The following is a 16001-nucleotide window of genomic DNA, read 5'->3' on the forward strand; positions in this document are numbered from 1 at the left end:
TTCATGATTACATAAAACAGGGTACATGTTCCAAAGAAGCGGAAAGCATTATATTCTTTGTTTTGTTCTCCACTGCTCTATTATTAGAATAGCAAATGTTCTTATCTCACTGAGCGCTGTTACCCACACAGTCCCTTCAGGAGCAAGACTTCAGTACAAATATGGAAGAAACGAGTCAGAATGTATTTAGGTGAGTAATATGTACTCAAACTAGCTCAGAGCCGAGTTTCATCCTTGGATACTGAAGCAGCTGGCTGACGAAATCTCAGAACCAGGTTTCTGCTGGGTTTCTTTGAACAGATGTTCACTTCAGAAAGAAAAAACAACCCGCTCAATGATTATTCTTCTTAAATGCCTGGCTACAGCTGAATGTAGCTGGGAGCATTTCCTTTGGCAGTGGTAGATGAGGTCCTTCTGCCCCGCAGCACATCTTAAATAACCCGAGGACAACTTCAGTGAACCGCATGCGATAAGTTGCCATTATGGACTGAGACCTCGAGTCTCCAGGAGTGACTTTATGATGCTGTTCAACGGCCTCTACTCTCCATTTTCCAAATTACATTAAAAACCAGATTCTGGTGCAGCCTTATATTAGTAGTGTATTACTTTATCCATCCGGTTTCTATACGTAAGTTCGTATAACTTAACATCGGGTGGTTTTATGCTTCAATACACTTTCTACGCGGTGGAAAACAGAGGCGAGGAGTGAGGGAAGGTTTCCAAAGGCGCCGGTGTGACTACTCTGCCCTCTGCCGGGACTCCTCACGCGGGAAGGGCACGACGCAGGAGAAAACCGCTGAAGTTTGAGGATTTATGCTGCCGCTGACGAAAAAAACTACTGAATCCGGCCGCCCGGTTCTTGCGCAGCTCTCCAGGCACAGGCTGCAGGGCATTCTCAGCTCCCAGCTGCGAAGGCTGTCCAGTACCAGAGCTAACCACCTTAAAGCCACGTCGTACGTGCCGACAGGAAACGCAGCCACACCTTTGACCACCTTTTTTTTTTTTTTTTTACATGCATAAAGTATTAAACAGAGCTACCGGGCCACATTCGTACCGCAGGGCGCTAGGGACCCTCCGTCCCGCCTCGAAAGCGTTACCTGAGGAGACGCTGGGCGCCTCCCGCCCCCCCCCACGACAGGGCTTTGCGGGCTACCCCATGCCAGAAAGGGGCACCGCGCCCTCTCGTCACAGGCAGGAAGAGGGGCGCCTCACCCCCACCTCCCCCAAACCGAGGTGTTACTGGGTGCTAGACCACTACACGAGACAGCCGCCCCTGCCCTCCACCTCCGCCATGCCACCTCCCCTCCTCCGCCGCGCCCCCTCAGCGGCCTCCCCCCCTCCTCCTCCCCGCCTGCCCTCCCCCCTTCCTGCACGCAGGCGCGGCAGAGCCGGCGCCCCGCCCCGGAGGAGGACTACGCCTCCCAGCATGCACGTTCGGCGCGGGGAAGGGCGCGTGACGTGGCGGGGCGGGGCGGGGGTTAGGAGAGGAGCGCGGCATGGAAGCGGCGCGGGGCGGCCGCGCGCCCACCTGGCCGCGCTGGTGCTGGCGCGCGGCGGCAGCAAGGGGATCCCGCTGAAGAACATCAAGCTGCTGGCGGGCGTGCCGCTCATCGGCTGGGTGCTGCGCGCCGCCACCGACGCCGGCGTCTTCCACAGGTGCGCATGCGCCTTCTCCACCACCCCCCCACCCCCCGCCCGCCAAGGCGCGCAGCGCGGGCCTGGGGCAGCCGGGGTAGCGGGGCGGGGGTGCTCCCAGCCCGGGACGGGGGTGCTCCCAGCCCGGGACGGGGGTGCCGAGGGGCCCCGGCGGGGCGCGGGGAGGGCTGCGGGGAGCGGCCCCCGCCCGCAGGAGGCTCCCGGGGCAGCCCTCCGTTCCCAGCTGGCTTCTCCCTGACAGGCGCCGAGGCTTGGCGCCGGCGTCCCGGCTGAACTGCTAGCGGCAGGCGGTTATAGTGGGGCGGCTGGTCTCCGCCGGGGCGTCTTTAGCCTCGCTGAAGCTGCTCCTTCGGGTTCGTGAATGAGGCGGGTGTGTAGTAGGAGATCCTCGCTGAAGAGAAGGGGGTGCAGTTAACGTGGCACCAGGTTACGGATCAGGCAGGGCAGGGGGTGGTGCAGGGCAAGCAGGCTGCACCCTGCCAGGAGCTCCGCTGTCCCTTCCTGGTGAGGGTGAGCTGCGATGGAACGAAGGAATCGAAGTCTTACAAAGCAGTAATTTGAAATTAAAGTTGTTCTGACTTGTGGTTGGGAGCCACTAGTTGATGATGTTTGCCAGTAAGCGTTGACATTTTTACTTTATTAAGATGGCTGCATTAAATGAAACTGCCAGGCTGTAGGTGATCTCCCGTGAATCATTCGGTCACAGGATGGCTTTGGTTGGTGGTCATCTGGTCCCACCCACTGTGCAAAGCTGGGCTGGTTAGGGTTGCTTGGGGCTGCGTGCAGCTGAGCCTGGGTACCTCCAAGGACGGAGACCGCACAGCCTTTCTGGGCGCCAGTTCCAGTGATTGATAGCCCTCATGGTTGGAAAATTGTTTTGCAATTATCTAATTGGCGCTTCTGTTTGTGTGGTATGTGTCTGTGTCCTCTTACTGCGCTCATCCAGGAAAAGTTTCTCTGTTTTCTCTCTGCCTGCCCACCAGGTACTTGAAGACGGCAATAAAGTCACCCCCTTGCCTTCTCTTCATAAGACTGAATCGAGAGCTCTTTCAGCATCTTCTGGCATGCACGTGCTCCCAGGCCCCAGTCGTCGTGCTGGCTCTCTGCTGGGCTTGCTCCAGTTTTTCTTTCTTGTATCGGGGAGCCCGCAGCTGGACACTGCATGTCAGAGGCAGTCATAAATGTTCAGCGGAAGGAAATAATCCTCTGTGCCCATGCGACACAGAACAGAAGCTCAGTTTGTGGCAAAGTACACGAAACTTTGGAGGCAAGAATTAGAGCTGGATATGAAACAAGTATGTTCTTAGTGTTAAGAATACAGGCATTACAAATTTCTTTTTTCTGCCAGAATAAAACTGAGAATTTTCTACACACATACTGATAAACTTAAAACCAGCGCGTGGTTAGGATGCACTTGGTATGTATCATACATAGGTGCAGGTTCCTAATGCAAACCTACTGCATTGTGTTCAGAGCAGGGACTTGACGTAGTCAAGTAGAAATGTAGCCCAGCTAGATTCAGAGCTGCAAGTAAGCACGAACCTTCTGTATCTCATAGCTGCTGTACCATTATCTATCCTGGAAAATCTTTTTTACTGTATCTGAAAAGTAGAGGAGGCATCGCTGACTTGGTTTTATTTTTAATAAAGAAGCAGTCAAAAACGTTTGTGACCTAGATGACCGATAATTACTTAATGCATGTGAATCCGTATTGCTTAATGACCTGTGGTGGATATGGTGGTTTGAGCGACCCCCTCATTTTCTGTTTGGCATCTGAATTTGCCCAACAGGAAGCCAGTTAGGGTTATGTAGCCTAACTTTGAGGCATAACAGGTGCATTAGGTGGAAGTGCGCTAGGTTTTCTGGTCACCTTTGAAACAGCTGTGCTGACGGGGTACGTGTTACACAATGAAACTCTGTTAGTTGAATGGTGAGTGTATATTTAAGCTCACCAGCCGGAAGCAGTTTATGGAAAATACCTCTTCTGCTTTTGTTCACATGGGTGTGACTTGACATTGCTGTCGCTGTTATACATATTTTTATTCTGATGATCCCTTGATGTCATTGGATGAAAAAACTTAACTAAAGCACCATTTACTATGTACAATGCATTGAGAATGCCAGTGTTGCTGAGAGGAGTTATTTTTCATAGTTTTTGTTTTTATATCTCACGTGCTTTTTTTGTCACAATGATGGCAGCAGTGGCCTCACAGTGCTCAGCCAGTGTTTATCATCACATAATATTCAGACTTAGCCCTTCCTTTTGTAAATGTTTGTTATCCCTGAACAATCATAGTCTTGTTTTACCAGTATTGAAGGTTGTCTGTGCCAAAACATACGTGATTGTAACTTGAACAGCTGTTTCTCTGGGATTGTATGGAGCCTAAGTAACACATTTTAAAACACTTGCAGAATAAGCTAATCTTCTAACCGTGTGGCAGTTTTACTTGTTGTCAGCCTTGTTTCTGAACTCCTACATGATTTTGAATGCCTCATTCAACCCATTCACAATTCATTGATCTGTTAGCATGCCTACAAATTGTGGTGTGCTGACACTGGATTTTTACACTTCGGTTACACTTCGGTAACACTTCTGAATTTTATGTTGCTTAAGCTTCCGACACGGAAGGTAGATCAAGCACCCTACAGTATTAAACTGAAATGCAACCCAAGCTTGAGATTTTACAATCTAGTGAATGTGTGTGTTTTATCCCTATTGTTAAAAGTTGCTTGTTGGACTGACAGGGATAGTTTTACTAACGCAAATATAAGAACTAGCTCCTTTCATTGCAAGGTGTAGTACATATATAAGCCAGGGTGTTGTTCAGGTTAGATTATGGCAGGCAAGTCAACAATGCTGGGATTTATTCTTTATATTAATTTCTGTCACTGTCTGCCAACAGTGTGTGGGTTTCTACAGACCATGATGAAATTGAGAAGGTTGCAAAGCAGTTTGGCGCTCAAGTTCATCGCAGAAGCCCCGAAGTTTCTCAGGACTCCTCAACTTCTCTAGAAGCTATCAGAGAGTTTCTTAGTCATCATCATGGTAAATAAGTAATTAAATATGCTGAGCTTTTATGTTGTAGCCCTAGAGGGATGATGCAGTTATTATTTAGAAAAATAAAGCCACTTATTATTTAGAAAAATAAGTAAAGCCTTTAATAAATAAAAGCTAGAAGTATTCTCCTTTTTTTTGTGGCATCCACTCATACCACGTTTTGCAGTTGTGTGTATTAAAAATATGCATTGTTTCATAAATGTTTCTTTCTTTTTCTTTAGAGGTTGATATTGTAGGAAATATTCAAGCAACATCTCCCTGTTTGCATCCCAGTGATCTTATAAAAGTGGCAGATCTGATCCAGAAGGAGGGATTTGATTCTGTCTTCTCTGTTGTGAGGCGGCATCAATTTAGATGGAGTGAGGTAAAAAAAGGAGGTAATATTTAGCTGTTTCTGGTTACAGTTATACTTAATCAAAATTTTTTTCAAATGGTTTATTTTCATACCCATGGTATTTACATTAGGAAGTTATATCAATGGTAGGGGCTGAGTTCTTGGAGAGGTGTGAGATGGCTTAGAAATTCCTTTTAAGTAGTGCTGTTCTGATATTACTGATCATTGCTCAGCCTTTCTGTAATTGTTTTGTAGAAGTGATAAGGTATTGAAAATTAAAATGTTACTAACTTATCTAGGCTCAAAATACAGTTCCCGAAAACTTTACATGTTAACTTCTGCTTGGTGGGTATTCGTGTGTGTAGACATGACGCTGAGGTACTGTCTTAACTAGAAAAGCGTTTGTTCTTACTATGCAGTAGCTAACAAATGACAAATAACATGAGGTAAAGTCTTAGTGAAGATGGGATGGCAACCTCTTAGCCTGGAGACTTAGGGTTTGTTTCAGCCTGCTAATTTGGCTGCCGACTTATGTCAAATTGCAAACTGCCTTTGAGTCATGAGGGCTGAACTCATTTTAATTAGCTCATACAGAAGAATGTGACTATTTTTTCCAGAGAAAATACGCCTCTCGGCTACAGTTGCCAAGATGACTAAAGACTGAACTCTACTTACAAACAAAGATTGTACCTTGTTGTAGCTATAGAAGTACCTTCTGTCATTGTACAAAGAACTATTCCACACATTATCTATGTTGGTTTTGTTTCTGTGATTAAAGCAGAAATGTTTGCTTCTTTTTCTAGAAATGGTTAGTTCAGATAGTGTCACATCGTTATTTTTATTTTTTAAAAATGAATGTGTTACTCAGACATTACAATTATTCTGTTGAGATATAAATTGCTTCAGACGAAAAATTTTTCGGGGAGTTTACAAAGCATCATGCTGTAGAAGAGCATGCGAAATAAATGAAGCTTGGTATTGGAGATAAGTTGGAATAAAAGTTAGGCCTTTGTTTAGAATAAACAGATAAGTTGAACATTCTCATTGTTCCTCATAACAGCAGAAATACCGTGACACAGTTTGTTCGTAAAGTGTAAGAGGAGTATCAAAATCGTGGATGGCAGTTTAGGATTCTGTGGATTGCACTTTAGGCAATCAAGTGAAAGTCCACTTCACATCTTGAGATGCTGGAATGGGTATCTATGAAAGACTACATCTCATTTGGATGTGCCATGTGGCTTTCTGAAGTGATTGTGTGCCACCTAGTCTCTATAGGTAGATTATTACAATAACAAAGCCTCAAGGCCTACCTGAAAGAGCAAATAATTCTTTAGTACAAAATGACATCTAAAGTCTTTTAATGTGGTGAGAGATAAAGAATCATTCAGTTGCAAGGAATACATGTGAGGACAACAAGGAACACTTGTGCAAACATTAGCAGCTTAAGGGTAAAAGCAAATGGCCTTTCAGGAGTGTGGTGTTTCAGGTGGCAGTGATTTGCAGGAGCATTATACAGTTTAGTACTCTTTTTTTTTTTTTTTTCTTTTTTCTTTTCTTTTCCAGATGGCTTTAAAGTACTGATTATGTTAAAAGAATTTATATCTTTTCCTGTGTATTTCTGTTGTTCCTTCTGCATTAAGGTTTAATATTGATGCACCCTGAAAGAGAAAGGTGTCTCTCTGACTGGAAATGTTTACTTCATTGAGCACAAAGTTCTAGTGTATTTATGAAATACAAGGTGTGTATGTATACTAAAGCCTTAGGATGTTTTGGGTGTTTGAGAATGCCCCCTAACTTTTTCATGGTTACTAGATCATGAGACCTGGTGAATTTTAGCTGCTTTGTGCATGTGAATTTGGGTGGGGTAAGGGCAGAAGTCTCTGGTCCCTGGTTCAGTTTCTGCTGCATGCACTACTGGCATTGATAACAATATGGGATCTTATGGGATCATGTTTGTTCAAAGACACTTGTTTGTTTATTTGTGGACACTGATTAAACCACTTACGAAAAGTTAACATAATGTGTATCCTTAAATAGGAAGTATTTTGGGGAAGTGCCAAGGTGTTTTCACAGGCAAAATTTCTTCTCATATGCTTTTTTTTCACCTTCCAGATTTCAGGTTGGTCCTCTCAGCTCTTGGAGTTCGTTCAGGGCATTCCTGGTTTTAGGCATAGGTAGCAGAATGGTTTTTTTTGCGCTTACTCTCACTGCGAGTTAAACCCCTTCCTTTTGTGTACTAGGAGATAGAGTACGGAAAAAGTATAGTATTTCTTTCACATTGGCAAGGACAGTCTAGAACAATGTCCCCCCTACTCCTTTTAGTAACCAGTTTTGGAGCTGATGACCTCTCAGGTTTTTCTGGGTTTTTTTTAAGTTGGAATGAAAAATTTCCTCTGCTAGAAATGCAGGGCAGTCCTCCAGTTTGTTATTCACAGTTCCAAGAAAGAGAAGCAATTCAGTGATTCTTCATAAAGCTAAGCAACGAGAGGCAATAACAAAAGAAGTTGGTGGCTGAATTGTGTCCTTAATTTTTCATCAGAAAGCTATTTAAAGAAAGTTAAGTGACTCTGAACAGGGATTCTGGAAAACTTATTTTGTCATTTTTCTATGTTAACAGAAAACAAAATGACAGAGCCCCAAAACCTGAATCCAGCAAAACGGTACCGGAGACAAGATTGGCCTGGGGAGCTGTATGAAAATGGGTCATTTTATTTTGCCAAGAGACATTTGATTGAGAAAGGCTACTTGCAGGTTAGTGCTTCTGTTTTTCATGCTCTTTAGAATAATACATCTTGTACTCTTGTTATAGAGGGTCCTGAATTCAATAATGTATTTCTATTTCTGATGCAGTCAGTATGAAGTAACAGCGCTTTGACCTCAGGACAGTTTGCTTATTATTTGTAACTTAACAGGGCTAGCTGTAGCTAGGGCAGTTCCAGTAACAGCATCCTCTACAGCAAATTTATACAAATAATATTGAGCAGTATATAGCTATAAGCCTAAAACAATACAATATTGAGTTTCACATCAGTTCGCCAGGAGGTAAGTGCATATCTTATAATTAATTTTAGTCTTACTAAGGGTGTGAAACTGACCTTCATGCAGTGTCATAGGCTTCTCATATCATCTATAAACTTGTATTCTTGGCCACTTTAGTCTTAGGCCAATTTTGTACTGTAACTTAAACAGTCTTTTTGCCTTTCCTGGTGTTTATGTCCCAGTGTAGTAATGCAGAACAAATGTATTTACTTCAGCTTTCAATTTGTTTGTCTACAAGTACAGTCTCTTAGTTTTCTCATGCAAGACAAGTTCTCCATCTTACAGATCATTTCCAGTATTTGTCAGCAGAACTGAAAAAAAGCCCAGTGTAGATATTTCTGTATTTCTAACAGGAATACCTTACTAGGTACATCAAGAATACCAGGTTCTTACTTCTCTCTTTTCCAGATGCCTCACTAATGCAGAGATACTAGCTTTAGGTCTCTGTAGTTTGCACAGACCCATGCAGTGCCAGCTAGTGCTGTGTGGACTTGCAAGCATTGATCTGGATAGTACAATTGTATTGAATTCTACATTTTATGAAGGTTGGGCCACTAACTCTCTGAGGATCAGGGCTTTTAGTTTTTTTTAATTACATTGGGGTGTGGTGGATATTTTTCCAATTGAAATTAAGTCTTTGTGTAGATAGCAAACAAAAAATAAGCATAGTCTTACTAAGTAAATGCTAAAGGTATTACTATTTTACTGCACTAAAAGATCTGGTGAAATCAGTGTGACGTAATGACTGTAATGCATAACATCTTTCTTGCACACTTTCTCTAGTTGTAAAATGAAAATACTTACTAACCATTGCCTATAGAAAGTTGTTGCAAATGCTTGGTTCTGTGTCACTGACAAAAACATCATTATTGATGGGTCACTTTTATATATAAGCTATTGTGACCACTGTGTAACCAGATACTTAGCTTTCATTACATGATACTAAATTGTACAGTTTTGTATTTGTATTAACCCAAGCAGAAAATTTTAATGGGTTCTATTTTATTTAGGGTGGTAAAATGGCCTACTATGAAATGCGTGCAGAGCACAGTGTGGATATTGATATAGACATTGATTGGCCTATTGCAGAGCAGAGAGTATTGAGGTAAAAGCACTTTTTATTCCTTTATTTCTTTGATATCGCTCATTGTTTCAAAGTATGGTCATGTGAATTCATAATGTATGTACTGTAAGTAATCAAGATCAAAGATAATTGGACAACTTTATTTCCACCCATCATTTTTTCCTCTCTCTGTTGAAATCATCTGAATTACCTTTGCTATATAGTTTTGGGTTATGGTTTGGGGTTTTTTTTGTTGGGTTGTTTTTTGTTTTTTTTTTTTTTTAAAGTTCAGCTTGGGGAAAAGTGTAAGCCCCGCTATACCATAGCAATGTGTTAGCATCGTCTCTGGCTTTTCCAGCTGAGTTGTCCTAGGCTTCCATGGACTGGACCACATTTTCTGATGCACATGACTGAGAGTGTTCATGTAGAAGGCATGACCTGATTACATCTTGCCAGCTACCTTTTCTTTGCAGCTACTCTGTACCTCTCTAAGGAAATAATGGGTGGGAATGGAATATATTTTCTGTGCCTTTTTCATCCTTTACTCCGTTTTGGTTTTGCCCCAGATAAATGCTACAGAACATAACCTCTTATGCTAAGGAAATAAATCTCATCCTAATTTTTAAATGGACAACATAACTGAGCTGTCTTTTGGATTGTTCTGGTTTTTTCTTTGAAGAGGGAGAATATAGTTGGAGAGTGATGATGATGAGAAAAGACATTAGAAAAAAAAGAATTTCAAAGCTGATTCTTCTGTCTGAAGATCACAATTGTATTTCAAATATTTGGTTTTGGAGTGTGCAAAAACTTCCATCCTAAAAAGATAACTTCTTTGTCTAGCTTTGGATATTTTGGCAAAGAGCCATTAAAAGAGGTGAAGCTATTGGTTTGCAGTATTGATGGATGCCTGACAAATGGTCGCATTTATGTGACAGAAGATCAGAAGGAAATGGTCTCCTACGATTATAGAGATATTGTCGGTATCGATCTATTAAAGAAAAGAGGAATCCAGGTAAGTGTTGTTCTGAAGTGTGAGGCTTTATGTCTGATGTAACCTGAACATTAAAAGATGCTAAAACCCTGCAGCATATAAGTTGAAGTTTCTTCAGAGTACTTGTGATCAAGCATCATAATACTTTGGTTCAGGGTTGGGACAAATGTTCTTCTCAGATCCCTTAGAGGAAAAAAAAAAGTGTGTTGAGAAGGTTCTCAATCTCATTCACAGTAGCTATAGCATCTTTCTCATTTTGTCCTGGAAAAATGTGGGAAGAAATTTTTATGGTGTTTTGCTAGCACCGATCATATTGTTCTGTGTAGTCTAGACACTCATTAATTAGAAGTCGGCTTTACCAAGCAGGGATATAGTTTTACCTCTTGGCTATAGAAGAGGGAGAAATACCCAGGCAAATTAGTTGGTTCATCCTAGATCACCCATGATTGTTGCAAAGAGGGGAAATCACATCCCAAACACTTTTGTCTGCATAATTGTTTTAACTATAACTTACGTGCTTTGAAGTTGTAAGAATTCAGTGTAAATGAAAAACTGAAACAACACAGATTGTAACATGGCTACTTTCATTATTATTGATTATTATTACTGGTACTAAATTCTGCTGATCTGAATCTTTGCTTGCATTTATGTAAAATTACCCTCCTGGCTATTTTCTCTCTGTGCTGCTGCCTTTGATACAGCTAGAAGAATTTTTTGGGGGTAAGAACTAAGTACAGATTTAGGCTGCCTTCAAAGAGTCTTAACTCTGTCTGCAACAGAACTGAGATAGGCATGGATAAGACAAAGGTAGCTATACCCCAAGTAGACTTCTCCAGATACATTTTTGGAGTCTCTATTGTAGGATTTTTTTGTAACAAGTTAGACGAGACATTCATGACATACTTTGATGCAGCTGTTGCTGCCTTGGGGCAGTGAAATGGAGTAGAAGGTTTTTCAAAACTCCCTCAGCTTCATTTTCTGTGAGGCAAAAGGGGGAGGAAGCTTGTAATCATTGTTTTGTTGCCTGTGGGAGCCCATTTCCATACTTGCTGTGACTTGGAATCTTTCATTAAAAACCTACTGGTCTTTGTGCTGCACTTTATGTATTTCTAGTATATGTTGCTGATACACTCTTGCTTTGTGCACCACTCCTCTTCATTCTGTACTTAAAATCAGTGCCAAGTATCTGTTAGTATTTAAAAGGAATTAGGAAAGATAAGCTTGTCCACAGCTTGGACAGAAAACTTTGAGGGGTTGTGTCTGAGATTTTTAAAAATCCTGTTGCAATAATCTTCTGATTTTAGCTTACCTGGTACATCGTTGCTGAAATTTCAAATTTGGAATTAACTTCCGGAGATTAACGTGCTGTGCTACTTCAGTCTGTTTAGTGTTCTGTTGATGCTCTGAAGTCCTACTGTAAATAAAATGATGTTATTAGGTAAAGGAATCACGGAAAATACTTCATAATATTCTACAAATATTACAGAAATCTTTCTTGGGAATTCTCTTATTCCCTACTGTGGCTTAATTAGAGGATATTGCACTAGATAGCATGCCACTGTACTGTGATATCCAGTATTTTATTTGGTACATGTTGCATTTAAAAAGACAAATGTAAATTTATTTTTTTGAACCTCAGGGAAGCCTACAGAATGGTGTTTCACTTTCCCAAAGCAACTTCAAGACTGTAATGTGGTTTTGGATGCTAATCACTTCTGCCCTGAGTTTTGATTGACAAAACCAGTTATTCAATGCTTTTCTGATACCTGAGAGAGCTTCTATGAGCAAAACTTCTACTGTTTTTTTAATAAATCAACTTACATGTCTTATTTCTTTATATGTAGAATTTATTCTAACTTGACTTTATTTTAATAGGTTCGACTCATCTCTGAAAGAGATTGTTCAAAAACACTGTCAGCCATGCAGCTGGGATGCGTAGCAAAAGTTAGTGCAACAAATAAATTACAAGTCCTGGAGGACTGGCAAAAAGACATGGGTTTGAGCTGGAAAGAAGTTGCTTACTTAGGTCAGTTCCCTTTTTTTGGTAGTAAAATTTCATGTAGTATACACAAATACAAACTTCATAGTGCTGCTCAGCTTCAAACCACTTTGCTCTTTGTTAACATACTAAACTTAATGGGATTGACGTGCAAATTACAGCACACGTTCACCAAAAGCAGGTATGTATTTTAAGGTTTGTTAGGGTACAATTTAAATATCAAAGGCATTGATGAATCGGTGTCTAATTTGGTAAGGGAAGTCTTAGCTGTTTCTATAATGAGATTTAGGAAAGCATTTGATGTTACACAAGCATACAGTTACAGCTCACAATTTTGAACTGATTCTAGTTCATTTCTGATGGATATTGTATAGATTCTGAAATGGAAACAAGAAATGGACAGAAATAAAACTGAAAGCCATATGATTCTGTACAAAACTATATTTCAGTGACAGCCTAAGTGTATAGTCCTGCAAATGCTTATTCAGTTGCTCAAATAATTTTACTACTCTTAAAAGTACTGTTCTCTTGCCTGAAGATTGTGTGAAGTGTGATCAGCGTTTACTTGTATCACTAAGATTTTCCAAGAACTGACTCACATGTGCACAGTGCTGTTGAGCTGCTGAGATGAAAATTGTGGCAAGAATACAAATTTTAAAAAATAGATTAATATGTACACAGAAAAATACTGAGTTTGCTCAGTTTTTCCCCTTGGTGATATTTTGTCTTGTCTGTCATCTTTCTCAATAGGAAATGAAGAGACTGATGTGGAATGCCTGAAGAAAGCTGGCATGAGTGGTGTGCCTGCTGATGCCTGTACAGTTGCTCAGAAGGCTGCTGGTTATATTTGTAAAAGCAATGGTGGCTGTGGAGCTGTCCGGGAGTTTGCAGAACACATATTCCTGTTGTTAGAAAAAGTGAACTCGGCAAGAAAGCAAATGGAAGAAATGAGTTCAGCAGGAAAGGAAACGGGAGGAAATGAGAACAGCAGGAGAGGAAATAAGGGACTAATGAAAAAAGAGTAACACAGTTGGTCAATCCTGCTTTTCTTCTCCTCTTCCTCTCTCAGTAAGTCTGTATCCCAAAGGATGGCTTATCTTTCAAGTTTTACATTGCAGTAGAGTTAAAAAGATGTTTCCCTTTAATTTAAGGTCCCACTTTGATTAAGTGCTGATATTCATGATCGTACGCTGATAATCATGATCATATTCATGATTATTTTAAAAGCCATTTAAGTGCAATGGAAGGAATGCTACAAAAGGTAGTGTCCCGTAAATCTACTCTTAATCATTACACCTGTCCTGCAGGAATGATGTGTCTTTATTTCATAATCCGAATATTTTCAGGGATCAATGATTTTGCATGACTTGAGGATTTGTAATTCAGACTTTAAAAAAAAAAAAAGTTCTGTCAGTTTTGCTCATTTGGTTTACATTTCCTCTATCAAATGTCAACATGATGTTGTAGTTGTGTGCTTGCTTTTTTACAGGATTCGTCTCTAGTAAGGAAGAGTTTTAGCATATGCTGGAGAGGTCAGGTGTAAAATAACTGTAAAACTTCTTCCTATGTTTTTAAAAGACAGCTCAGTTACTGTAAAACCAGTTAACATCAGTATTAGTTAAGAAAAGCACTTAAGCATGTGTTCAATTTTAAGCTCATAAATAATTAAATGGCATTTGGAATTGTGCCTATCTTTGAATCTGTTTATATTGGGTTTTATTGAAATGCTTAAATTAACATACCCAAATGCTTTGACAAATTTGGAGTTAAATTTCCCATTAACTTTGAGATCTTTCCTTTGCAGAAACTCGGTTTCTTTCTATGAAGGCTTTATTACAACCACTAATGAGTAACAACAACAAGACAAAAATCTTTAATGTTTGTTGTGTGGAAAAGTAACTGCTGTTTAAAAAAAAAACAAACCAAAACGTAGTTGTTAATTGTGGGTTTATATAAAATATATATTCAGACTATTTTTAGCATGTTAATTTAAAGCCACTGTATATGTATGTATTTATGGAAAATAAAATTTTTACTGTGTCTTGATTTAAAGAACTCAGTATCTGTAAAAATTTGTAGAACTGACACTAAAAATATGCATCAGTTTTCAATCCTAGTATTTATCAGTGAGTCAAGTTCTGCCTTGGGTTATGCTAAAAAATAAAAAATACCTCTGGTACACAGGCAGTTACTACTGAGGTGAATAATAATGGCTTGTCATTTTATTTTGTTCCTCTGCTAAGTAGACACTCCCAATGTAATATCACCTGATATATTGCCCTCTGATTAACTTTGTGTTTACATCCTTTTACAAAGTAAAATTTTAAACTGAAATTCTTTTACTGCCTATATATAGTAGCAAGGTTAACAGGTGAATAGTTTACTGTACTAATCAGCTCTAAGTTATCATTTAAGTATTTCAGTGAGGTTTTAGGGTTCTGCACTGGATAAATCCTATGGACTTTGATAACAGGAGAGCCACATTTTGGACAGAACTACAGACTTTGGTATAGGTAGATGAATTATTTTAGTTGCATAGACTATGTGGTAAAGCTTCAGAAGTCCAGATTGGATGAACAATTCAGGTTTGATAAAGTCATATAGAATTGGCCAAGTTTTTGGTTACTTCACCTTGTCATCGTCAAGTAACTTGATGACTTTGATTTCAAGAACAGTTTCCTGTGAATAGATAGCTTTAAACAAGGTGACTGTGATGAACTTGATTCCCATTCCTTTTATGTTAGAGAAAGCAAAAATATGAGTAAGTGCGATTATAATAGAAATATGAGTTGGCAGTACTGTTTGTAGCTTACTGTTTGAATCAAGAACTCTTCTAATGTTTCAGCTGCTTTCTGAATGTGCTGCATATACATTGGGTCGCTACCCAAAATTTCTACATGTATCAGAAGTAAATGCAGAAACACTTTTGTATGAGTGTTGGTAGTGAGCAGAAAGAAATGGTAGCTGATATGTGTTTTCACTTTGACAAATTCTTGTTTAGAAAAACATGGTATAATCTTACATTGGGCACACAGGAAGAATATGAAGAACAAAAGAGCTCTAGAGACTATTTACAAAATAAAGCCCGGTTGAGGATATGGGAGATGCATGAGCCGCTGCCTGAAAAGGTCAGATTTGCATTGTCCACACTGCAGGGGAAAACCTAACTATAAACTAGAGTAGCACGAGGGATGTCTTAATTACTCCTCTTGATTTTTACAGATCCTCAATCATATGAAGGATTTAGGGGTCACAAAGGCAGAGATAGTGAGGATAACTCTGTCACCTTAAGGGGGAAATCCCAGGTCCTGGGCAAGTTTTGAAAGTGTAGTATCTTTTGCCAATGCCTGTTATTTCAGTACATATCCTGGCACCATGATTGCCTTTCATTAGAGGTGTGTAGTCTCTCAGACTAGATTTCAGTGGTCACTTTTACTATAGTGGGCTAATTTTGGAATAATCTCTTTTGGTCATGTGAGCACTTGTTTTTTACTTTAAATTGCCTAGTATGTTCCAAAAAAGATCTTAGATAATGTGGGCTGTTTTATCATAATGTTATGAAACTGAAAAAAGTAAACTATGTAATAATTTGTAATAAGCTGTTATGAAAAAGTAGCTGATTATATGAAATTTGAAATAAACAGGTTTTTTTAGTCTTTTGAGTAGAGAATGGTTATGGGGTGATTTATGATGAATTTATACACAGTAAATCATACACTTCTAAGTTCATGTGCCACACGAATGGACTATACCTGATGAAGGTGGACAAATTTGATGCCCAAATTAATCACATGCACACACAGTTACTCAAAATCTTCATCTTGAGTGGTCTTGGAGGCAAATCTTGAGTGTTTTGTGTGT

The 16001-nt window shown here is 40.1% G+C and overlaps 1 protein-coding gene across 1 annotated transcript; it reads left to right on the forward strand.

Annotated features, from left to right (window-relative positions):
- Window positions 1-1426: 1426 nt before the first annotated feature.
- Window positions 1427-14195, forward strand: CMAS (cytidine monophosphate N-acetylneuraminic acid synthetase). Its single transcript, XM_050898271.1, has 8 exons — window positions 1427-1656; window positions 4560-4702; window positions 4936-5091; window positions 7666-7799; window positions 9098-9192; window positions 9991-10162; window positions 12017-12167; window positions 12891-14195. The coding sequence occupies exons 1-8, from the start codon at window positions 1427-1429 to the stop codon at window positions 13163-13165; spliced, it is 1356 nt and encodes a 451-aa protein (XP_050754228.1). The 3' UTR covers window positions 13166-14195.
- Window positions 14196-16001: the final 1806 nt, after the last annotated feature.

This window comes from Gymnogyps californianus, chromosome 1 (genome assembly GCF_018139145.2).
Source record: "Gymnogyps californianus isolate 813 chromosome 1, ASM1813914v2, whole genome shotgun sequence".
Lineage (NCBI taxonomy): Eukaryota > Metazoa > Chordata > Aves > Accipitriformes > Cathartidae > Gymnogyps > Gymnogyps californianus.